Source organism: Clupea harengus, chromosome 21 (genome assembly GCF_900700415.2).
Source record: "Clupea harengus chromosome 21, Ch_v2.0.2, whole genome shotgun sequence".
Lineage (NCBI taxonomy): Eukaryota > Metazoa > Chordata > Actinopteri > Clupeiformes > Clupeidae > Clupea > Clupea harengus.
Window position 1 is genome coordinate 16,236,113 of NC_045172.1, and position 26,833 is coordinate 16,262,945.

Consider the following 26,833-nt stretch of genomic DNA (forward strand, 5'->3'; position numbering starts at 1 on the left):
AAGTGGTCATGGTAACACACCAATCTAGAAAATCATCCCTTTCTTTGTCTCTTGAGAAATATTTCAATTGCTCCTCCAATAAGCACAGTCTCTGAAGGACTTCTCTAATACATTTTAATGTGTTCACAACACCTTCCAAAATTAATGAAGTTTTTAAAGTGCTCACGATTGCATTATGTATTAATCTACCCAGAGGTATAATTAGCCCGTGTTAACCTTATTTTCAAGTAGCATACTCTATGCGACATTGACAGAGTGTTTGTTATGGCTCACTTTCTGAACTCTCTTGCTCACTCACTCTCGTAAACCCCCTAATCCACATCTGAACCTTAAAGTTCAAAGGCAGCTTTACACTGTGGTGTTAGTGTAGAGTGGATGTTGAGGAGCCAGACCTAGATTTGCGTGCAAGACATTATTTTGGGGAGGGAAGGAGGGAGGGAGGAAAGGAGGAAGTCTGACTTTCAGCGAGCTCTTCTGCATCATCATTATGTCTGGATCTAAAAATATCCGTAATTATTTTGCATTTCTCTGACTTCTGATGAGACAGATTCTGTACATCTGCATTGTTTCATCTTGTTTCTCTCCATACCATGTGTATAGTAATCATGACAGTTTTGTATGGTAAGTGAAGCTCTTTGTACTGTATGTACAGTGTGGAGGAACAGAGTGCACTCTCATTTCAAGTTGTCTGGCTTGTTCTTAGGCCTTAATCCGCTTTATACTGGACATGGAATGTATGTTTGTACATGGAATTACTAAAGAGTGATAGAAGAAGCACACTGTCAATCACAGCAGCGAGGAAGAGGAAATAATAGGGCTCTGTGAAGCTTGGTGACATATGGGAACCCTTATTTGAGGTTTTGAGTCGATACATTTAGGTTAAAGTTCTAGCTTTGTGCTTATTCAACAACATTCGCTCATGCCTTGACAAACCACTGAATGCTGACGGAAATAGTGATATTTGGTTCCCCAGAAAAGTAGAACACTGAGAGCATAGATCTGGACCACTTGTCACCCATTTAAAATAGCCTTCATCTGTCAGTTTACATACATGAGATGACGATTACACGTAAACATGAATTTCATGAAATTCTGCTCTTCATTTCAGCAGCATCTCTTCTGGTTAAGTCAGTATTGCTGTGATTTCAGGGGTTCCCCAAAATATCTTAGATGCTTCAGTATGACAGTCAGTTCAGCAAAGGACACTTTAATTCTTTATTATCCATGTTTAATGAGAGGCTTTCTTGTGGAGTTAGTTATTATTCATCTTTGGGAAATGTGTATTGAATTTGTTTTACAATGCTAGTACAAAAAATGAAATATGAACACCAGTCAACCAGTATGTCCTTCAACTAAGTTTAGCATTACATTAGGCTGGTTATTTAATCATTTCACCAGCTGGCATTTGAAAAGACATAACATATTGCCTTGAAAAATACCTCAAAAATACCCCTGTAAGTCTGTTGTCTTAATAAATCAGGCCTTGTGCCTGTCTTTTCGAGTCATTGAAGAATTCAGCGCTTCCCTTCTCTGTCCTGCTCTTCCCGTGCTGTGTCCAGGCGATTATGTGGTGATGACAGTCTACTTTGATCTGAGTCGACGCATGGGCTACTTCACCATCCAGACCTACATTCCCTGCATCCTAACCGTAGTCCTCTCTTGGGTGTCTTTCTGGATCAATAAAGACGCTGCTCCTGCTAGGACAGCCCTGGGTAAGGAACCGCTCGTTTTGTTTTTACGTCTCCTCCTGAGTTTGACGAGGGACAAAAAAAAGCCACACACATGCGTAACATGTTCAAAGAGTGTTTTCTCCAGTGTTCAATTAAGTGGGCTTGCAGCAGGAGTGGGATTTAGTGAGACTCATTATGACAGTTGAAAAATATCAAAGATATCAGTTTGGAAAAGGGATTAAGGCGATCCTTCGTGATGACTGTTCCATGGACGTTAAAAGCAGAACAACCGCTGTCCGTAAATGAGTTAAGTTAGAGTGTTAATTATCATTTGGATGGATGTGGTCTGGGGTCTATTTATTGTATATCCATTGTTTAAACTCTCACACTCATAAGTGTTTTGTTTATGCCCTGGGCTTTATGTTTTGATTTCATGATGTATTTTTATATTTATTTAATTATTTCAAGCATGCCAGAAAGATTACAGTCAATTCTTATTTTTTTTTTATTATTTATTTCCCTACCAAGTTCTCCACGACATTGCATGCAAACCCTTTTTTGTCCATGTAAACCAACACAAGCATCGACAGCATGGGTAAGTAAAGGCCAAGTCTCAATTCATATAGTTGTCTTCCCCCTTAACATATGTGGCGTTGGCTTGTAATAAAGATGTGAAACGAATATAGAGATACTAATAAAGGGGTATTAAATAAATACAGAATTTGAGGAAGCCCAACATTCCTGCATTGCAAAGAGCCACATCAAAGAAGATGTTTAATACCAAGGTGTTACTCATCATCAACAACACATATTTTACCACCCTCCCCCCGTTCTCATATTTGTACACTTTTTAAGAAGTGTGGTTCTGTTTTTTTTAAAATCTTTTGACGAGACGTATATTTATGCGTGCAAATAGAGCTCGCCTTCAACACACTCGACACCTTTGAAAACAGTCAACAAACTTCTGTTGTCTGAAGGGGGAAAAAAAAGATAAACCATTATTTTCTGAGAAAAGTCTGATGGCCTCAAATATAGGACAAAGCAATGCAGACCTCTGTGGACACTAAACGAGTGCAAAACACGAGATAAGAAAAAGCTTTCTAAATAATAGAGGAAATGGCAGTTTTCTGCTTTTCAGAGAAGTCACAAGTTAAGAGTGTAACGTCTTGGTGCTTATTCTGTCAAATGATATTGCAAAATGTGCTTAAAGATGAGAATTATTGGGTTCACTCAAGTGTATAAGTAATGAAGTAAAATTGAGTGTTAATCAACTGGTCCATTTCACTGCTTTATTGCTCATTCACAAGGTAGTCCACACACATCATATAACTTTCACCGAGCACACAAGGTTGTTCTAAAGTTTGTCAAAGAAACTGATCAGACCATCTTTATAAACACACTTATATCCATCACACTTATATACATCTGCTGTACCCAGATGGTCCACTGCAGTGTCATGATGTTTGCCTTCCATTACTGTCCATCTCTCATATCCCATCAGCCACTTGACGTCATGTTCGGCTCTCTCTGCACGATGTAGCCTATGCGTCTGCTTCGACTCCACCATCCGGAGTTTACTGTTTACGTCAGAAACTCGGTCTGACTGAGTGCTGTCAAAAGTATCAGGCCAAGGCAGGCAAACAGGTGAGAGTAATGACTACGGCCCAGTAGTCTGAAGGAAAAAAGAGAGGGTTGGGGGAACTGAGTGTGAAACGCCCGGCTCGAAATAGACTTGTCCCGCTTGTCTCCATGGCAACCCCCTGGAAAACATCTTCCTGTTCGACCGTCTCCAGAGAGGCATCTATGAGATGTTCGATAAATTGTGCGCATGTGGGTGGAAGTCAGGATTTGCACATTTCTCTATTCACACGCAGCCCCCCCCCCACCCCCCACTCCCCAAATCATGCACAGGGGTTTTGCCAGCAGGGCTGCTGTTGTTTAGCTGGAGTTATAAAATGTCACAGGGTCTGCCCACCTCTGCCTCACCCACACTGACACCCTATAGATCATTGACTGGCCATATCTGCTGTCCTGGCAACTTTTGTTTAATATTTTTCATCACCGCCCTCCCTTCTCCTCCCACCAGCAGTCTTTTTCTCTCTTCCACTTCATTCCACAAAATGATATATCTTCATGACAGAAACCGCCATCAGAGGTTGAGGGGGAGAAAAGAAAACATCAGGGGATTTCAGAAAAATATCCGAATAACCTGTGGTAGATCTCGAGGCCCAGTGGTTACTTAGCTGGAGCCATGACATTATTTATATTACATTATTTTTCATATTGACGTTATTGACCATATGACGATACTGGCATTGATCGATGTGTTGTTAAATAGCACTTCATCTATTTTAGGCAAACAGAAGCTGTGAGAACGTGACTCCAGCCACACACCCATGATATAAGTGAAAACCTCATGACACTGATCTATGCATATACTAATAAATGTTGCTCGTGGATTGCTGTGACACTAAAGTAAGTTAAAAACCAATCTTAAATAAAATAGACGAAAGGAGAAATGAATGGAAGGGAGAAGGAAGAAAGGAAGGAAGGAAGGAACAGTTCAAATAAGTCACTTTGCCCTAGGTAGTGACCACTGGTAAAGAATGACCGTTTGAGAGTTCATATTTGGCACACCCTTACCCAGATTATGAGTCAAACTGGGTCACTGAGCAACCAACAACTGTAATGCAGATAATGAGATCAAAGTGCTACCGTACAACTAGCATAAATAAACAAGGTGCACCTAGGTACCAGAAACACATTTCAAAGTGTACAATTCTCTTTCTCTTAAATGGTGGAGCAATTGGGGCTAGAGGTTATCTATTTTTGACTAAATAAATCAATACCGTAAACAAACATAAGAAGGGTTCACAGAACACAACTCTTTGATGAGAAATCTTCAAAAAGCCAAACACTTTATTGAAGAGACAGCTTAGATGAGATTTGTCACAATACAAAGCACTAGAATAATGACTAATTGTATTGCCTCCCTTGGTATTTTTAGACTTCCATGGTGCTTAGTAGGCCTTAAATTGTTTTGAAAGACTTTTTGAAAGCTTCCGGAGCCTCAAATTGTTTCTAAGTGTGCTGTGGTATATTCCATGATTGACAGAAATGGTACCAAGATGGGATTGTGTTGATGGGTGGGCTTGTTTAAATCGTAACCTTCCAGTCACCCAGTAGGAGGCCATGAATGAAAAATCAGAGGAAGACATTTGAAGAAAACTGCATTGTCAATCAAAGCCGGATCTCAGAGTAAACATGCAATCTTATAGTGGCATATCCCCACCCTTTGGAAATGTGGGATTTTGCCCAGAAAGTCTTTGAGAGAGTCTAAGGCTAACTCTAAGAGGCTATTCCCAAATATCATGCAATATAAGTATACTCCAGCAACATCCCTATAATAATACACTTGTAACCCTAACCGACACACTATACAATGTAATGGCTTTTAAAATGACTTCTGCAATAGTGCTCTAACCGTTACCTTTACATTTTGACAGGAATCACCACTGTTCTGACCATGACAACACTCAGCACAGTGGCGAGGACGTCTCTTCCACGTGTTTCCTACGTCACGGCCATGGACCTCTTTGTGACCGTCTGCTTCCTGTTTGTGTTTGCCTCACTGATGGAGTATGCCTTCCTGAACTACTACTGCTACCGCGCCCAGAAGCCAAAGTTTAGAGCTAAGGCAGAGAAACCGACGACAGAGCCCAACCTACAAAGAAGCGTGAGTTCTATAATGGATGGTACCCTTTATGCAGTCAGCCACCACACACAGATAAGAGTTTGGATTCTTCAAGGATGCATTCATTAAAAAATGTATATGCTAAATATTTTAAAGTTCACCCTCCAACCCCCCCCACACACACACACATACACACACACACACACACTCACTCAGACTTTTTTTTTTTTTTTTAAATCTGGCACTCTCGAGAGAAGAACACCAGATAATAGAAGATGTTAGCTCATCTTAGATTAGCCTCATCCTAAGTGTGGGAACGTGTGACATCATCAGGGTTTTCGGGGCATGTTTGGAATGGCACGACTGGGTAGGCTGGTTGGTTGCTCGGTTGGTTTGGGAGAATGACGGCTGTAAGGGCAAAAGGAACCCTCCCCGCTATACTCAGCTGCAGAAAAGCAAAAAGTGAAATTCTATCCCCCCACCACACACACACACACACACACACACACACACACTTCTTCTTGGATCACTTTGAGTGGATGAGAGAACACGTGGCAGATGGTATCGTTCACGGGCTGTGGTAGACAGCTCCCCGCTGGGCTACGGATGGGATTTTGCATGCCGCAAAGATTTAATGCATGACAGCGCTACTCGGCTCTCGTCTCCTCTCTCTCTCTTTCTCTCTCTCTCTCTCTCTCTCTCTCTCTCTCGCTCTCTCTCTCTCTCTCTCTCGCGCACCTCGACTCTCGCTGATGGACTGGCAGGAGGAGGATCCAGGAAGCCTCTATAGCCGAGCTCATATAGCAGAGGTCATAGGTTTAATCCCCGGAGGGAACACTCATAGAAAGAACTTTTTCTACCCACTGTAAAAGCTTCCATATAGGATCCACTCAGTCTTTCATGGAAAATGAGAAGCACCTCTCAACATCCCTATTAGTCTTCGAAGAGAGAATACCCATAAATGGTTCAGAGAGGACGACCACTGATAAAACAACCTTTATGACAGAGAAGTGCATTCTTTGAGATGAAAATGTCTGGTAATGACAATGTAATGACACAGATATAGATGTAATAACATAAACAAAACCACTTATTTGTCTTATGTACAGTGGGGAAAATAAGTATTTGAACCCCTGCCGATTTCGCAAGTTTGGCCACTGGCAAAGAAATGTGTGATCTATAATTGTAATAGTAGGTGTATTTTAACAGTGAGAAACAGAATATACTTACTGTGTTGTATGTTTTTATGTTTACTGTATGCACCTATACATCAGAACAAATTCCAGGTAGGTGTAAACCTACTTGGCAATAAATACTATTCTGATTCTGAATTCTGATTCTGATATCAAAAAATAACATTTATGACTTAATTTGCATTTGATGCAGAAAATAAGTATTTGAACCCCTAGCAAAACATGACTTAGTACTTGGTGGAATAACCCTTGTTGGCAAACACAGACGTCAGACTTTTCTTGTAGTTGGTCATGGTCACCAGGTTTACACACATCTCAGGAGGGATTTTGGTCCACTCCTCTTTGCAGATCCTCTCCAAATCCTTAAGGTTGCGTTTTCAATGGGAGGGAATGAGGGAATGAGGTTCAAGCCCAATATTCCACATTACTTGGCCCCATCCATAGTCCCCTCGATGCAGTGGTGTCGTCCTGTACCCTTGGCAGAGAAACAGCCCCAAAGCATAATGTTTCCACCTCCATGCTTGACGGTGGGGATGGTGTCATATTCAGCATTCTTCCCCCTCCAAACAGCGGGGGGACCTTGTGAGTTCTGCAGTACTTCAAACCATTACGGCGTAGTGTGTTGCCAATGGTTTTCTTGGTGACTGTGGTCCCAGCTGCCTTGAGATCATTCACAAGCTCTCCCTGTGTAGTTCTGAGTTATTCTGCACCTTTCGGATGATCACCGATACCGCACGAGGGGATATCTTGCATGGAGCCCCAGACCTAGAGCGATGGACAGTTGTTTGGTGTTGCTTCCATTTACGAATAATCGCACCAATAGTTGTCTGCTTCTCACCAAGCTGCTTGCCGATGGTTTTGTAACCCATTCCAGCCTTGTGCAGGTCTACAATCTTATATCTGACTTCCTTGGTCAACTCTTTGGTCTTACCCATGGTGGTGAGGTTGAAGGTGTGAAGTATGATTCTTTGGACAGGTTTCTTTTATACACGTCACCAGTTGAGATCAGGTGTACCTTGTTAGGCCTAATGAGGACTAATCTGTGTGCTTCTTTGGCACATAACTAGTCATTGGGAGCCAGAATTCTTGCTGTTTGCTTGGGGTTCAAATACTTATTTTCTGCATCAAATACAAATAAAGTCATAAATGTTATAAAATGCAGTTTTCTGGATTTGTTTGTTGATATTCTACTTCTCACTGTTAAAATACACCTACCATCACAATTATAGATCACACATTTCTTTGCAAGTGGCCAAACTTGCGAAATCGGCAGGGGTTCAAATACTTATTTTCCCCACTGTATATGTGCTGTTCTTAAGACAAAGAAAGGTGCATAACTGGCCCATAACGTAATTCTCAAGTATGACAGATATGGCTAAATATTACATGTCTTGTCACAGGCCTACTCATCGCTCAGCCTAAACTGTTCACCGACCGTCATCACCCTCAACAACTCCATGTACTGGCAAGACTATGACGACACCTGTCTCTACGAGTGCCTGGACGGTAAGGACTGCAAGAGCTTCTTCTGCTGCTACGAGGACTGCAAGGACGGGGGCTGGCGCAAGGGACGCATCCACATCGACATCAACGAGCTGGACTCTTACTCCCGGGTCTTCTTCCCCACCTCATTTATACTGTTCAATATCGTCTACTGGGTGGGCTACCTCTATCTTTAGCAACTGGATAATGATCCCCCCACTGTGTGATCCCACTGAGGACTGATGAAAACCACCCCCAGCTTAATCTTAATTAGTGCTTTAACAACCTTTAGTCGTCGTTTTTCATTTGTTCACAGTGATATTTATGTGCTTATTTATTTATTTGTTTGTTTTTATTTCATTCCTTGCTCTTACCCTTCAGTATAGACCTCCTCACCTATACTGTCATGTCTGATTGTTGAAAAAAAGGTTAAAATGATTTCTTCATCTGATACATGAAGGAAAAGAGGGTGTTTGGCCCCTTGACATGTCCCCCATCACAACATCCGTCATCTCAGTCGACACTTAGTCAGGGAGGATCTGCTTACCTCTCAAACATCTGTCTCACTCAGCACACATTTATCTAAGCAAAATTCATAGTGCCTTCTTCAAGGAGCTGATATTACGTTTCAGGAGCTAGAACTGGACTCCAGAGGTAAGTGTAACAGCCATCTTATGGTTTTTTTGTGTGTCCGATGGAGCCCAGTGTCCTGCGCGAAGTGAGGTGATGGACGAGTGGTGAGTTGTTACTGCGCAAAAGGGACCCACTGAACGTGTCTGCTCCTTGTATCATGAACGCTGTTTTTGCAATCATATTCTTATGCGTTTCCCACTGTGTCGTTTTATATCCAGAAATATAATTGTTTGATCTCTGCTTATCTGCACTAAAGGACAATTATGTAACTTTTCAGCAGTAATGATGAGTTGTGTTCATTGTAATATGCAAATATAAAAAGGTCCATAGGAATATTTTATTAGTTTGAAGATCTTCATCATTTCACAACAGTTTGGTCTAGATCACCCAGTGCAATCTATTGTAAGAACACTGTTTTATACTGACGTGTGTCATCCAGTTCTCATAGCATTTACTTGATTGTGCAGTTCACAAAAAAATTCTTGAAACACTCTTTATTTCCACAGAATAGGCCTAACAATTTATGGAAACATGATTCTAAGTGACTACGTGACTAGTAAACATGTTTTTTTTTGTGTCTTTTTCTTTCGGATGTCCCCCGTCAGAAAAATAATATATTGCTATGTTTAAAGTTGTAGTAAAAATAATTAAAATATTTTATTCTTGAACTGAGAGTGGAAATAAGAAATAAGATAAGACGGTTTCCTACAGTAGTCTATTTACAATAATTCTACATGTCTACAATCATGACAGATATACTTAGGTTTATAACAGAGGTATTTTTTTCACCTTTTTACAGTATCAGTAAATGATGTTGCACTTTATAAGTGTCAGATTTCAGTGTATTTATAATAAATCCGGTGTTTTATAAGTAGACAATGATTATCTTGTTTTTTTTACAGAAGACAAGAGGACTTAACTGTATGAGGTGTATGTTTTTAGAGAATGTTGTGCAAGAGCTGTTGAATTTCTATTCACTCATGTAAATAAACTGTAGTCTTGCTCCAGTACCCAGTGTCTGTTTATTATGTGAATATAGTAATGTGTATTTCTTTATTGACAATATGTACGAAATGTATACACTTGTCTCAGAATCATGCCCTGAAAATACTAGACTGAAATACAACACCAATTTCTACTGAAGAAGCTCTACAATGTCCTAACTATTTGGTCAACTCACAGAAATAATGGATGTTTTTGGTGCTGCCTGCCTAGTATCTCGGGTTAGGGAATGTTAAGGTTAGGGGAGTTTTATACTGTACATCATGTGAGTCTGATGGTGGAAATATAGCCACACACACAAACAGACACAGTATGTCAGTGCTTGCATGTGAATGTTTACAAACAGTAACACATCCTACCATTTGAGTTACTTGGCACATAAATATGTGTATCTATATGAGACACATTCCAACCAATACATGCCTATTCCGCACAAACAATGTCTGTTCTCGCCAGAAGCTCTTGTGTGAGAAAAGTGCAATGCAAACCTAAAAACACAATTCACTGCCAGCAGGGGTGAATTCACAATGTCCGCCCAAAAAACCAAAAGCACAACCAGACCATGCTAGTCAGACCTCCTTACTGGCATTCTGACGGCTTCCCAACTAGAACGGGTCATGTCAGGGTGAGCTGCTGACAATCAGATGAGTGCCGACTGAGGCCGGGATGTTGAGACGTCTCGGCACAAGCGATGTCCACTCTGATTCAATCTCCTTCAGCTCCCCCGGGCAATATCTCCTGCTGCATTATCTCACAATGACCCAATCCCATATGTCAATAACGGACATAGAGAGAATGAAAAATGATCAATTAGCCAACCATCTGCTGTCTTCGCATCTGAGCCTCCAGACGTCCGTATTGAAGGTGATCCCAGGACGCTGCCCAGCTGTTGATCTCACCTTCCGGAAGTTTCCGGGAATTGAAACCCTGATGCCGGCTCCCATCTAGACTGATGTGAACAAACAGGACATGAGTCAAGGTTAAAAGAACACTTGATCACATTCAGCAGAGGGGTCACAGTGGAGCAATGTGTCAAATGTCTAATTATCACCTTTGTCATTGTCATCATCATGAGATAATTATAAACATCACTGACATATCTCAACCCTATATCAAGCTGTTAACGTGTCTGTGCAAACAGCTGTAGGAGAGAGTGGGGAAATATGAGCCAATTTTTACCTAAGTCAGCCTATAGCCAAGGGATTATGAAACAGAAATAAAACAGCACAAACACAAATTCAGGATGTGTGCAATCTACTGAAATCTTAGCTGTATCTGTTTTTGTAAAATATGAAATACAATGTCAGGTATTCATTGTTAATTTAAACACCAAGAATTCGATGTAACTTCATGCAAACAGGGGGTAAGATAAACCACTAGTTGAATTTTACCCCAAGGTTCTGGCTCATTTTGCCCCACAGCCATCATTTTGGGAAAAGTGCTTAGTCTAGTAACCCAGAGCTACACTTTTGCCAATCCACTACACTCTATATACAGTATGTGTCTTCACGCAGCCTACTCAGGCAGACAAATAAACAAAAGATAGCCTAGGCTAGCATTAAATGCTGTAAATTAAATCTAGCTTTGTCCAATTATGAGAAGGCCAGCCCTTAACCAATATCTAGTCAGATTAGTTTAGGCTACTGCATAAGGATTGTGACGCAGCAGTCAAACTTGTACAAGTCCACTGCCATGACAACCCTTGCGGCCTGTGTCTGGACGGACATTGGTACTGTCATGTTGTGAAAGCTCAGGAACCTTGGCTGCTTCACTTCTGTTGCAATGATGCACTCTCCCAGAGACATGTGCCCAGAAAATAAATAACAAACGACAGAGATAAACATTTTCTGCAACACTTCTCACTGTTTTTCTTCCCTACTCTTATTCCAGATATATTTTAAGAGGCAAAGCCCCCCGCTGAGACTATTTATAACCAATCAGACGTGTATTCATGCCTCCCTCTCTTACTCTGGGAGTTGCCGACTATGCAGATAGAGTGCTGAAATCACAGGAGATTTGGTGGCAATGAAAAACAACTCTGTAAACAGCGAGCTTCAGTGGAAGGGGGACAAACGCTAAAATATGTATTCAATTACTCACCGGAGAGGTTTGTTTACCTGGCGCTGGCCCACATATGAGCTGCTGTAGTGAATACGCAGCTCAAACGAATCAGGCACAACTGTCACCTCTTTCAGAGCGGTTAGCGGTTGCTGAGGTGGAGGATGAACAAAAAGAAAACGAAACAGCAGGTGAAACAAACAGCGACAGGAAAGTTTCAAAGGAAGACATGGCAGCACATGTGCAATAGCCTACACTGGAAAAAAAGGGAAAAGATGAGACATACAATTTTCTAAACCACATTACATTTGAATTACACAAACTAGTCTTGTTTCTCTTTAAAATGTGATATTATTGTGTTGAACCAACTTATTTGAACACAGTCTTCACCAATTTAAACATGTAAGATAGGCATAGGTCATACTTTATTCCCACCATGAGCATGTCAAGTGTTGATAACGCTCAAGATCTCAGTGTTTCCATTGTTCTGTTTTTCTTAAACTAATGAATGCTTCTGAATGTTGTTGCTTGACATATCATTCACATATCATTGACATGCATAATTTCTAAAAACAGTGACATTGATCTAGTTGCAGTGACATTGCATTGCAATTGTATCGATATATCCTGTATGAGCTTGCTCTCAGTATGTGACTGCTTATCACACCTGCATGTTGACATTACATGATTAAATCTGTTGCACACATTTCATGTAACCTTAAATAATTCGATTGGATTTAGTTGATCAACGTGTAAATAAGAGAAATACTTTGTTGATTTAACACATTTCATTCATATGCAACCAATGCCAATGTTCATATGCAACCCTCTTGTTGCACTATAAAATGTTATATCAGTCATTTGATACCTGAATTTATTACAGCTGTCCACAAGAACACCAATGGATTCACACAGCCTACAGTAATACATTATACATGAATGCATAACACTAGGTAGGTTCTATCCTGCACTAGACATCAACAACAATAACAATAACAACGGAACAATGGAAACGTACACTTTTCAGGACATGGGTTATCTTAGAGTGTTGCACTATAGCAGAAACTGTAGGGGTCAGTGTAATGTTCTGCAGATGACTTCTCAAAATGGAAGAAGTTCTCTTAAACCCCGGTGAGGCACTGGTGGGGAAAACTCATCACATGTGCAAGTGGGCTACTTGGTTCTTTCACACCAGGGTCAATTGCCCCGTGATCCCGCGGATGATGGAGCCTGAGATGCCCGCCGTCTTATCGTCACAAATCAAGGGGGCACCAGTGCCACGATAGGAGCAATTTGTTGATTTGGCTCCGGTGGGAGAGTGGCACAGTTGTTTTTCTCGGGTACAAAATGTTGTGATTTGCCATGGCGGGTTGCCAGCACAGGAACCCGGTGGGAGCTCTGCTTCATTGATCTGAGATCAGCCACAAATGAGCTCCGAAAGTCAAAGCCCTGCTGAAGCAGGAGTGCCATGTGGTGAGATGTATGATGGGCCCACATATCAGTGTTTCGTTTCTGATGTGTAATGGCTGGTTTAGCACAATATCCCATCCTTGTCACTGTGGACTTGTGCTGTCTCTCAACGTAAACACGTGTTTAGCAATTTTTTGTAAGTTGTGCAGACATAACAACTGATATGGAAGAGTTAACCGACAAGCCGAATGTAACTCTGATGACATACATTCTGCTGTGATCATGAACATTAATATTGAAGAGATGACTTTGAATGTGGTCTGCTTTTGCAATAGGAGCTGAACGGGGCACATCATCAGTTGGTGGGTTCTTTAGGGAAACCCAAATATTTCCAAATTCAGTGACTGCAAAAAAAATAAAAACATTCCTCCATTTCATGCCCAACAGTTGACAGGACTCATGGGGAAGAAAGCTTGATTTGATGGTGCATTAGAGCACTTTTAAGGGATGCACTTTGTTCCCGTTTGATTCTAGGAAATGTAATAACTCATCAAAATGTGATTTTTAGGGAAGTAACCTGTGCAAAATTCATGTGCTGAAATAAATGATGATTCAATCATTGCATAAATGAAAGTAATCCTCAGTTTGACTCAGCCTTCACAACTATTAACTGAAAATGTTCAAAAGCTGTGCACCGTAAGATCATGTTAGGGGATATAGTATAAGCAGTCAGACCAAAGATGCTCTAAAGGCAAAACACTCATTGAATCATCATCAGAGGCAATCAATCATGCTTTGGCATATGGAGTTTTAAAAATGGCAACTTTTTATCAACATCTTTTAATTGAGTTTTGGCATGGCGTGACCAAACTTGGGCCTTTAGTGGACAAGGCTTTAAGTTCTAAGACAGCCATCTGGATGTCTTATCTTTAATGTTTTATTGTTCTAATGGTGTAACTCAAGCTCTCTACCTAAGACCTCACAATGCACATCTATGGAGTGATTTAAAGTGTCTGACAAAAAGATACTCCGTGTGTTCAAGGTCAGTGCCAACAGACTATAACTCTGTCGCTCTCTGTCCAGCAGGTTAAAAGTAGTGATGAATGTTTTTGTGACTCCTCCCGTCATTGTCCGTGGCACTTTACAGAGCCATCCATAGGGTCACCGACACAAGCAGCATATTCAATATGAGAGCATATGACAGAGTTCACCTGTCAAACTTGGAAAAAAGGAAAAAACTGACCTCCCGGTGAAATACGACATCATAAACCATGGCGGTGGTCTGCGGCGCAGAGAAAGCAATAAAACTGTGGACTTGGGGCGATTTGTAGTCACAGACAAAACAGGATGAATCAGTAGGTGGTTGGAAATTAAATTGAAGAGGAAGGGTGACATTGAGGAAATTGTTCCGAATGTTTACTATCTCCCTATGAATTCCTCTGGCGTTCAATCAATTATACGTCAGACGACACAGCTGAAGAAGACATGAGGAAGGGGCAGCCAGAGAGCCCAAAGAGATGATAATACACACAGCACAGTCTTTGTCAGACAAGATGGCAGCTTGGCTACAAAGTAAATATGAAATACAGACCTCTTCATGTGAAATAGGACTATTATAAAAGATGCGCCAATAATTATACTGATCCTATTTCTGGAGCATGTAAAAGGGCAACAAAATACAATATTTACTTCCTCCTCAACTTACCCCTCCTTAATGGGCTACTTATATACAGTTATGAGAACCTGGGCATCATTCACACCCTTGAACAATGATGTTCAGAGTGTACCAGTCTTTGACCAGAGTTCATTCTTAATATTATAATACTTAATGTTCCTTATCGCAGTTCACTGCGATATAACAGTATGGTACATGACGTCAGTCATGGGGTACAAATCGAAGCATTTATCTATTCACGCCTGAAAGGCCGCAAGATCTGTCAGCGCGCGCTCCTGGCCCCGCCTGCCAGGAGTACTATAATATCATTACGCGCCCTCAGATCTGCCTCTTTTGAAACTTCGCAAGACGGAGTGAACATCTCTGAGCATATCTCAAACGCTCTACCACAGTCAAAAGAGTTTTGTGTGCTTTCGCTCTCTACGGGTTGGTGAGTTATCTGGGTTCCTTAACCCTCACTAGCTCAGGGCGCTACAAAATTTCATTGGCTCAACTTCATTTTGAAAGTAGTGGCTGCTATCCTGGCTGCCTGGCTGGCTAAGTTTCTGACTAGCCTGCTAGCTTGCTAACAACGTGTTCGTTGCAGATAGTGTGCTTGTGTTTTAACATTCTTCTCTACTTTCAGATTGAAAAAAGATGGCCAGACACTACCCCGACTGCGGTCACGTCCGTCCCAAGGGCGACCGCCACAGTCGGTGCGTGACCTGCCTAGGCAGGGACCACGCAGAGGGCGCGCTTTCGGGCAAAGCCCCTGTCTGTTCCATCTGTGCTAGCCTCCCGCTAGCTAAGGCTACCAGGCTCCTTGCGTTCTGGAAGCGCAAGGACGCCGAGGAGACTGCACTGGTTCCATCAGGGGCTGACGCCCCCGTAGGAATGAGTGCGTCTTCAGCCTTGGACTTGGTGAGCGTGAGCAGTCGCCTTGCAGCGGCAGCTCCGCCCCCGGGTCTCTCCCCGTCTCCGCCGCCTGTCAGCCCTGGGGCTGCGGGCAGCGAGGCTGAGGAGCTTCAACCAAGCGGTGTCCAGCCTGAACTCGAGCTGGACATCAGCCTGGATGATGATAGTCTGCTAGACTTCTCCGATGAGCACAGCTCAATCGCTGAAGCAATGCAGACGAGCCATGACGTTAGGATGCGGGTGGAGACACCTCCTACCTCGTCTCGGCTCCTGGGCCAGCAACTCCACGAGGTTGCGCTGAGAGCAGCCAGCTGCCTCGGGCTCCCTCTCCCTCCCCCTCCCAGTGTGCGGTCCTCGCTGCTGGACGGGGAGTTTTATGCTGGCTCCGCCGCGTCAGTTCCCAGCTGCATCCCCTTTTTCGAGGAGGTGCACGAGGAACTGCAGGCGACATGGGCGATACCCTACTCGGGCCGAGCCCCGGTGCCAGGGTTCGCGCCCTACATGCAGCTCCACATGGCTAAGGAGAGGGGCTACCTCTCCTTTCCTCAGGTGGAGGATGCAGTAGCGGGCTACCTCTCGCCCGCATCCCCCACGATGCGTCTCGGCCAGAAGCCTCTCCTGCCCACGCGGGTGGGCAGACACCAGGCTCAGCTGGCAGAGAAGTCCTACTTGGCTGCAGGGCAGGCTGCCTGCACGACCAATGCGGCTGCATTGCTACAGCGCTACCAGGCAAAGCTCCTGACTGAGCTTGCCTTGTCGCTGGGGGAAGATCACCCGTCTGTGGCAGAACTCTGTCGCTCAGACTAACTCGGTGCACGTCACAGGCACTGGGGAGGGTGATGGGTGCCGCGGTGGCTACCCAGAGGTCTCTGTGGCTATCACTGGCTAAGCTGTCAGACAGAGAAAAAGCACCACTCCTCGACGCCCCGGTCTCTGTCCAGGGCGCCTTCGGGGAGGCAGTGGTCAAAATGGCTGCCAAGTTCGAAGAACAGCAGAAGAGCAGAGAGGTATTCCAGGCTTGGATGCCTCGCTCTAGTGGCACGGGTGAGACGTCCTCCTCAGGACACACCACACCCGCACCGGGCCAGAAGAGAAGCGGGTTCCGCTCGCCAGCGCCTCCAGCAAAGGTGTCCACCGGGCGAGGCTGGCAGAGACACCCCTTCCGCCCTCCAGCGCAGCCTGCAGCACAGCGACCAGCTGCGCGCCCTGCCCAGGGCGCAGCCCAGGCTCCGCGGCAGCACTCCGCTCGCCGCGGGCGAGGCAGAGGGAGACCTCAGGCTTCCTGATCGTGACAGTCAGCCACTCGTCACACAGGGGGGAGCGGTGGAGTCCACACCGCCTCCGCAGAAATCAGCCCGTCGCTCACATGTGGAAATCATGTCCAGCACGGTAAGCAGGTTTTCACAAGCACCACAATCATATGTCCTAACTCCTGTCCCAGATGGCGCAGTGCCCAGGCATGCTTGTGCAACTCCCCCCGCGATGCACACAGTGCAATCGCATCCCCACATTTTTTTTCAAAAACATGAGGGGGCAGCGGAGATATCTGAGGTTTGCGTTCGGAGGAATAGCGTACCAATTCAACGCACTCCCATTCGGCCTGTCCCTAGCGCCGAGGGTATTTACAAAGTGCGTAGAGGCAGCCGTCGCCCCATTACGTCTACGCGGATTACGCGTTTACAATTATTTGGACGACTGGTTAATTGCTTCTCATTCAAAGGCTGCAGCAGTGCAGGACGGCCATCTAGTGGTGGCGCACCTGTATCGACTGGGCTTTGTTATAAACAGAGAAAAAAGCGTTCTCTGCCCCAGGCAAGTTACGCATTTTCTGGGTATGATTTTAGACTCCACCTCCATGGAGGTCAGGCTGTCTCAAGTACGGATAAATGCCATCAAACCATGCGTGCGCCAGTTCCGACGGGGACAGTCAGTCTCGTCGCTGTGCTGCCAACGCCTGTTAGGGATGATGGCGTCGGCCGCTATAGCGCTCCCGTTGGGGATGTTGCGTATGCGGCCATTCTAAATATGGTACCTGTCTATGAAGCTCAACGCAGTCACAGACAGGCATCGCAGAGTAGTGGTGTCCTCCAGATGCAGGAAAGCCCTGGCGATCTGGAGAACCCCCTGGTTTCTCGCCGCGTCGGGCACTATGGGCATAGTGTCGCGTCGCGTGGTGGTGACCACAGACGCTTCCACCAAAGGCTGGGGAGCTGTCTGCGAAGGGAGAGGCGTGAACGGTCTCTGGTCTGTGACAGAGGCCGCGTCTCACATAAATGTGTTAGAGCTGCGAACAGTAGTCCTAGCTCTACAACACTTTCTGCCCAGGCTGAGTGGTCAGCATGTACTAGTGAGGACGGACAACACTGCGACCTTGGCGTATATAAATCGCCAGAGCGGAGTGCGCTCCCCGTCATTACACCATTGGGCGGCTCGCCTGCTCCTGTGGGCAGCGAGGCACGTCCTGTCCCTCAGGGCAGTTCATATACCAGGTCACCTCAACTACGGTGCGGACCTGTTATCAAGGGGCAATCCTCGAGCAGCAGACTGGTGCCTTCACCCACAAGTGATAGGTCAGATCTGGGTGCTTTTTTTCAAGGCGCCTGCTGCCCGTTCTCGCTAGGGGGCGACGATCCCCCACTAGGCATAGACGCGCTGGGCCACCAGTGGCCAGCTCTACCCCTATATGCTTTTCCCCCGATCCCGCTCCTCCAGCAGGTGCTGTGCAGGATTGCCGACGAGGGCAGGGAATTGATATTGATAGCCCCCCACTGGCCCAATCAGCCGTGGGCGGCAGATCTGGTCAATATGTCAGTGCAGCAGCCTTGGGAGCTGCCTCTACGGAGAGACCTCCTAACGCAGGCGCACAGGACAGGACAGTGTGGCACCCCCATCCAGAGTGGTGGCGTCTCAGAGCCTGGCACCTGAAAGGTGCAGGCTCATAGCGTCAGGCTTGTCGGACGCGGTGGTGGTGTGGGATATTTTCATATGAATAAGGGATAGTTTTACTAGATACCTGTTGAATGAGTGTAAAGATTAGCTTTGGGTTACATTTCAGATGAGGTAGAGATTGGAAATAAGAGGGCGTAGTTTGGAGTGACCTAAGGTAAAAATGGGTGTGATATTATATACCATGGAAGTCTTTGATTTGGGTAGGGTCAGAATGGAGAGGTCAGGTTTAATTGGCTGGATTGGTCAACCAAGCAAAACATAGATGGGAGGTGCTAATTACAGGTTTAAAGATGTTGGCGCGAGTGTAATGTGGCAGATCTATTTCCGGAATACATCTCTTTGCTGTGGCTTAATGTACTACAGTAAATCCGTTGGAACAACACGTCCTTTGTCTTGACTTTCTGATTGTGAAAATAGTTTAAGACTTAGTATTGGCCACCACAGTGGCTACAATACAGAGTGCCCGAGCTGTATCAACACGGGCTCTGTATACGCTGAAGTGGCGCAGTTTTGAGCGGTGGTGTGCTGCGCGTCAGCACGACCCCATTAACTGCGCGCTGGGCGTTATTCTAGAATTCCTACAGCAGTTGTTTGATGAGGGGAAGGCGGCTTCTACTCTCAAAGTGTACATGGCTGCCATTTCAGCCTGCCACGCAGCGTCACGCTTTATGGCGGGGGTGAGACGGCTCAGGGTGCCAGAGAGACACCTCATACCCTCTTGGGATCTGCTGGTGGTGTTACGTGCTCTCACAGGGCCTCCGTTCGAGCCCCTGGAGACAGTGGACATAAAGTTTGTCTCTTTAAAGACCGCGCTGCTGCTGGCGTTAACGTCAGCAAAACGCGTTGGTGACATGCAAGCCCTGTCAGTCAGTCCATCGTGCCTTCAGTTCTCGATCGCTGGTGACAGAGTGGTTATGCGACCTAATGCTGCTTACACACCTAAAGTGGTGGTAACCCCATTCCGCAATCAGGTGATTGAATTGGCAGTTTTCTCGCCTCCTCCTTTTGCGTCAGCAGAGGAGGAACGTTTGAATAAGCTCTGTCCAGTGCGCGCTCTCCGCTGTTACGCAGAGCGCACTAGAGCTTTCAGACAGTCAGATCAGCTATTCGTGTGCTTCGGTGCACGCGCAAAAGGCAGACCTCTATCAAAACCGAGCCTCTCCCGTTGGATAGTAGAGGCTATCGTGTTGTCTTATAAGAGCTTGTCTTTAGATCCCCCGGAGAAGTTGCATGCGCACTCTACGCGGGAGGTCTCGTCTTCCTGGGCCTTACTAAAGGGCGTCTCAGTGGAAGATATTTGCAAAGCTGCAAGCTGGAGTTCTCGCCACACTTTCATTAGATTATATATGTTAGATGTGGCTGAACCTAGTTTTCTTCATAGCGTTCTGCGGGCAAGCGATCTCTGAATCCCTTGGCCTGAGAACGATATATATGATAAGTGTGTTCATTAGTGTCTACATGTTATGTTGCACATGAAACATCCCAGGGTTTTCTTACGGGCGCAGGATCACTGATCCCTGTCGCCTGTGATAAAGGTGGCCCTGTTAAATTCATGGTGTTCTGCAGGCAAGCGATCTCTGAATCCCCTGACCTGAGAACGATGTATATGATAAGTGTGTTCATCGGTGTCTACATGTTTGTTGCACATGAAACACTCCAGGGTGGTTTCCTACAGGCGCAGGATCGCGATCCTTGCCACCTATGACAAAGGTTGCCCTGTTAATATGTTCACCGCCAGCGGCCGTATGAACCTCTATGAGGGCAAAGGCTTCAGTAAAGCTGGTGTGTGTAATTGGCTGCCACTGTATTATCACGCGGGAATGTATAGGGTCCCATACTGTTATATCGCAGTGAACTGCGATAAGGAACGTCTCGGTTATTTACGTAACCTCGGTTCCTTAAGCAGGAACCAGATATAACAAAGTTGGCGTGTACAGTGTTACCTTGGATTGATTGTCTTGCTCAGTTTCTTTCCAAGGCAGATCTGAGGGCGCGTAATGATATTATAGTACTCCTGGCAGGCGGGGCCAGGAGCGCGCGCTGACAGATCTCGCGGCCTTTCAGGCGTGAATAGATAAATGCTTCGATTTGTACCCCATGACTGACGTCATGTACCATACTGTTATATCTGGTTCCTGCTTAAGGAACCGAGGTTACGTAAGTAACCGAGACGTTATACCTCATAAAATATAAATCATACCATCATGATACTTTTGTTCGCTGCGTCATGCTTTATAAAAATAATCCCCCCCGTCCCTTACATTCTGTCTCCAGCTGAGTTCCGGAAGCTTCCATGAGTTGAGGAGATAGAGGAGACTTCTCTCTGGAGCCTTCTCCATTGCCTGGCGTGTTATGAAGGGACCGGAGAACACTGTGATGGAGTTACCCTCTGGGACATCTTTACACAGAGAATGCTATAAAGTATTCATTGCCTCGCTTGGAGCAGGCATCAAATTAGGACATTTGCGTTGCCTTGCTGTGACAGCTCATACAACTCGAAATGTTCATTAGTGGGGCAAACAAAAACACAGGACAGGTTGTTTCAGAATGAAATATTGCAAAACATGACGTGTTGTATTTATCTCTCTGCCAAGCTTCAAGCGTAAAAACCAAACACTTCAATGGTGTGACAATGTAGAGTGCAGGAATTAATGAACAAGACTTATGGCTGGCAGCAGCCGAGTCATTAAAACAGGTCTAGATATTACAAATACTTAGACAGTCTTGTAAGCTCAGTGACAGTGTCATTGTGTAGTCTTTATCTGATTCTAGACTCGCAATAAAGTTTTAACCTAGAATGATCAAAACTTGTGGCTCTGATATACTTTCTCAAATGTACCATCAAATCTCATCATTAGACATTAGCCGAGATGTGAATTAAATCTCAACTGTTACTAGGCAACTGTTGCGCATACTGTCTGGTTCCCGAAAAAGATGGCTGCTTAAGTAGATAGTGGCAGAGTATGAGTAATAAACCAAATACATTCCCATCCATCTGTTCCCCTCCATAAAATACATTAGATACGAACTTGGCCTGAGCTATATTTAATCATTTCTAGGGGGCTAGACCAAACTTGGTCTTCATGGTCATTAAGGAAAGAAAGTTCTGGAAAGAAATAACACACAGATAAACGATAACTAATGCTCAATCAAAAGACAAACTACAGCACGCACAATATTGGAGCGCAATGTTAGAGGATGCACTATGTCACCTGTTCTCCCTTACACAGCCCATATTAATCCACAACACTGAGTAATGGGAGTGAGTCACAGATTTGTCTTAATTGCAGTAATAGTGCTCTCTGCTCAGCAAGGGGATCAATTTGGTCCGAACCTCCCTCTGGCACATCCATAATTAAAAATCAACCCTGGCAATCAGATGAACCTGATCTATTTTACATCTGATGGGTTATCCCTGAGATCAATGAGGTTGCTTTGTTTGGTTCTTTGTTTGTTTCTTTGTTTGTTAGTTTTTTTCTTATTTATATCTAGATTGAGAGCAAACAAGAGGAAATAGTAAATGGTTGGTGGGGGTCGGGGGGGTGTGTGGTCAGACAGAATGTTCCGAACCTCAAATAAAACATAGCCAAAGAACCACAGAGCTAGACCTCGGTAATCAACAATCATGTTCAGGAAACTGGGAAAGTTGACAAGCATTCCATCAATCTGAAAATAAACTGATTGAATTGAATAGCATTTCAAAATTCAGCTACCAAATGCTTTTCCCACAAAATGCCAGAGTTCATCAATGCAGACAAACTTGATTCTCTACTATGGGAACAAATGACGCACGCATGTATTTCAGCAAAGCATTGAAAATACAATTCTTTGCTTATCATAAAGCCATTCCTTGCACAATGCAGAAGCACTTTGAAAAGGAATAACACTATTATTAAAGTCATCATCATCAGACTCTCTCTCTCTCTCTCTCTCTCTCTCTCTCCACCTGTGGTGCACAGAGCAAAAACAAGCTGTGGCCTCAGCAGTGGAGATAAAAAATCAATGCTAAAAAAAACCTTAAAAAAAAAAAAAAAAAACGTTATTTACAATTACTGCAGAAGGCTTTGCCAGGTTATCAGAAAGACACATTCAAATCAGAGGCCGTTCCAACAGAGCTGCCACAACGGAGGCTGTCCTGAGTAGCCAAAATGCCCCATCTCCATTTAATTGGTTTAAACTTGTTAGGGGGTCTCTTGGGGGAAAGCTGCCTGGTGCTTTTTCGTCTGTAAGGCATCCTGAAGTTGAGCCTGTTGAGAACCAAAACATCACGTGTCTCCTTTTTTGTCGGCGTCTTGAAAATTAGGTTGGTGGGTGTGTTAGCGGTGTACTGGCTATTAGGGGAGATGTTGAGATAATGATGTCTAGTTGTGGGGTCCTGATGCATGGAAAGATAACATGTCTCAGCAATGTATGGAAAGAAAAAAAATCAAGGAAAGAATCTTTGTAATACTCCTCGCAAAAATACAATGGTTTTAAAATGGGGAGCAATTATATTATTTTATTTTATTTTATCTGAAGGAAACATTTTTGCCTGAGCCATAAGCCCTGTTTGGCTTTGCAACATGCTGGGAGCAACATTCACCCATTCACTATCTGAAACTATAGTCACAGCCATAAGTCATATCAAAATCCATGTTGTTGTACTGGATACTGGATGTCAAGATATTGTAAACATTAAAAAACGTGGATAGATGGACAGATAGAAAGCTGGATGGACAAATGGATGCTGTCTTGTTCTAATTTTATCAGTGTTGAAATTGACTGCTAGGTTGCATGTTGACTGGCTCATCGGGATTATCAGCCTATAAAAAAATGTATGTAACACCCATACTCTGGTAATCTATGGAGTGTGCCTGTCCACTGTCAAAAAGTTTTTTTTCCAAGCAGACTTCTATGTCACTATCCCTTTGAGGTATGACAAAATATGGTAAAGTTCTCCACTCTGTACCATCTCTTTGGCCGCAGGGGTTTAAATAATAAATGCGGCCTGTTTTGAAAGGTTTTTCAGGCACTAGGTAGAAGAATCTCTCGTTGTGATGTACTTCCAAGATGGCACACAGCTTTTTAGTTAATGCACATCTTGTGTGGCCAGGCGGCATGTGTGCGTGTCTGCACTCTAAGCTTCTCCATTTTCTACTCCCGACACATCCCAGCCGCCAGAACAGCAACTGTGCCCCATTCATAAATGGCACAGTACACCAGGAGCAAAATGCCCATTTGTAGAACCATCTAGAAGCCAGGAGGTACTGCGAAAGAGCTGGATATACACTCTATCTAGAATATCTAATACTGGATGCATCTCAGCTCTTGGAATTTACCACTCTCTCGTAGTTTTTGACCTTTGAATGTTATCATGGCTCTTAATACAACATTGAAGTGACAACCTATGATTCTTTGCTTGTGTAACATGACATATATTGTTCAGACCCTGATGTTCTGCATGACAATATTCCCTTCACATTACATTACATATCTTCATTTAATCAGCTCAATAGATCTCTTTCTGTAGGCAAAGGTCCATATGTAGCCATGACCTGAATGCAGGCTGACTAACAGATGCGCTCCACAGGCTTGATGTGATATATGAAAATCTCATGGGTGAAAACAAATCATGCAAATAAAGACCAATCAGTTCTTATGACTGTGTGATGGCAACAGTTAGTATTACTGCTCTGTGGGAATCGAAGACGGAACCCAAACAAAAGACCAAAATGGCACTAAACAAAAGAAAAGTGTCACAATGCAGAAAAACCTTCAATCAATCCTCGCTGTCTAGCATTTCTTTTCACAACGATTATTTTTCCAGTCGATGAGTGTTTGTGAACATACCTCCGGGAGTGCCTGCACCATGGCTTCAAGAGCATTATGGAGCCCTGGAGACTGGAATCTAGTTCCATGTGACATTTTGCGAGTCTATAGAGCACATTATGACATGGATATAACATATAATGCTGTTGGCATTTTGAAGCCTTTCATTCACATCCAGGCAAGAATTGACATAGTCATGTTATTAAGACTTAGAGCAAAAGTCATAGAAAAAAACGACTCCACATTCAAGTGTATCATACATAAAGGAGTCTTAACAAAAAACCTGTTAGCTATCAAACTCACACAAACTTAAAACTATGCAACTAACAATTTTCCACTTTTTGAGGTATGTTTGAGGAAACTAGTTTTGGTATCATCTTGGAATTAATTTTGCTGGGATGCAGTCGTGTGAAGGACGGATAAATGACTTGTCATTCCCACTAGTGGCAATGCCCGCTATATTGTCAAAAGTAGCAAGCTTTTATCAGTGCCACCTGGCTTTTCGTGGTGTTTGCAAAGTGCATGACTTTTAGGCAGTTAGCTCGCCAGTTTCAGACCAAAAATTCCTTACTGCTGCTTTAAGGATAATGGAGGCACTGTAAATACTCCGATCCCTGTAAATACTAATATTCAGTAAAAAAGGGGGCCATTGGGTGTCCAGAGGCGTCTCTCTGTCTTGCTCTTTGTGGGTTAACATTTCAGGTTAATGATATTTATGCATGAATGGAGCGAACGGTTTAAGACCCAGTAACATTCAAGCACGCGAATCAGCCACACGTCAATGAAAGGCTCTGCTTTGAGGCCCTTGATGTGTCAATGGAAAGAGATGACTTGAAAAGACTGATGTGTTTCACCCTAAAATAACCTGCAAATAAAATAGAATAGGATAGATTTTTAGCTGAACTGAAGTGAGTTCAGGCAGTCTGAACAGATCTGAATCAATTTGAATGAAGTGTGTGGACCCCAGGAAGACTAACGACCGCTTTGTGAAAGGTAATCGGGATCCAAATAAAGAATACCGTAATGAATAAATGATTAAGACATTTCAAGAAAGCATGTTGCACAATCTTAAGATATGGCAAACTAACACGATTATTTACATGTAAAATATTGTTATTTTTAAGATATAGAATATTTTTCTGGTGGCAGCACATAGGGTTAGCCTATAAGCAGTGACCAGCAAATAGGGTTCAAATGAGCGGTCTGGTGGGCCAGGGAAGGGGATGGAGTAAAATTACCGGCCTGAATTATTATTGTTCCAGTCTGCCACTGCAGACACACACACACCAGCAAACCAAACAAATGTATGTCACATACACGCACACTGCACGAGGTGGATAAACCAAGTGTAATCCACGTAATGATTCTTTCTAGGGGCTTATCTCGGAATAGAAGTTGCAAATTGCACATTGTCGTAATGAGCGGGTGTGCAGTTAGCTGTATATTTAGATCTATTTCAGGCAAACAGAATAAAGAAAGCAGAAAATTAATTAAAGAGCAAGTGGGATGGTGCTAATTGCCTGCTTTTGTTACAACTCGACTCGGCGGAGCTGCGAATCAGAGGCCCTCTGGCAGCGATCCAGGTCAGGCTTCTTCAGAGGAAGCCCTCGCTGCTTACAGCATTACTCTTGTAAAGCTGATAAAGCCACAAAATCCGCTTTCTCTGACACAATGGCGGCGGGATGTGAGCTCAGTACATTCCACAGACTGAGTGCCGAGGTACAGGGGTAATTTCCAAGATGCCCAAAGGCCCATACAACAGCAGCTCAGTCGTGACTGCAAGGTGTGTGGCAGAGCCAGGCGAAGACAAAGACAACCGTTGGGTACAGAGCGTCCTCTACAGGGAAGATAAGATAATGCATGGAGAGAGGAAGATGGTAGGAGATAATTTACGTAAGAGGGAAGAGAACGAGAGAGAAAGAGAGGGCGTTAAGGCAACTATGCACACAAGGATAAAGCTGTACCATTTTAATTTGGTTCATGAGATTTACGGGGCTCATGCAGGGTAATTGCTTGCATCAAATTACCTCAATATTTCAGCATACCTCAGTTTCTCAATTTCAGTACACTTCAAGTTCTGTAAATACTGAACTTCTGTACAAAATGTCTTTAAAACAATGCCATTTTAATGTGAACAGTTTTTTAAATCATGACCTTGTAGAGCTAACAGGTACCATCTGAATAATGTTACTACACACGGACACAATTATTTGAAGCAGACAAAAAGGGTGTTAGATTTAGTTCACATCCCAGATGTGGAGGACTTGGACTATTTTATCTGTACAACCTCTCAACATTTCTCAATCTGCCACTGTGGTGATTGTCATCTGAAGTGCGACCACACACATGATCCTACAATATATTA

General features: G+C 43.9%; 1 protein-coding gene across 1 annotated transcript in view; it reads left to right on the forward strand.

Moving 5' to 3' along the window:
• LOC105911715 (gamma-aminobutyric acid receptor subunit gamma-3-like) overlaps positions 1 to 9,682 on the forward strand; it is a 49,373-nt gene extending 39,691 nt beyond the window's left edge. Inside the window, exons 7-9 of the mRNA XM_012840544.2 lie at positions 1,560 to 1,712; positions 5,177 to 5,406; positions 7,958 to 9,682. Of these exons, the coding sequence (XP_012695998.1) occupies positions 1,560 to 1,712; positions 5,177 to 5,406; positions 7,958 to 8,236 (662 nt within the window). The 3' untranslated portion in view covers positions 8,237 to 9,682. The remainder of the gene's footprint in view (positions 1 to 1,559; positions 1,713 to 5,176; positions 5,407 to 7,957) is intronic.
• The last annotated feature ends 17,151 nt before the right edge of the window (positions 9,683 to 26,833 follow it).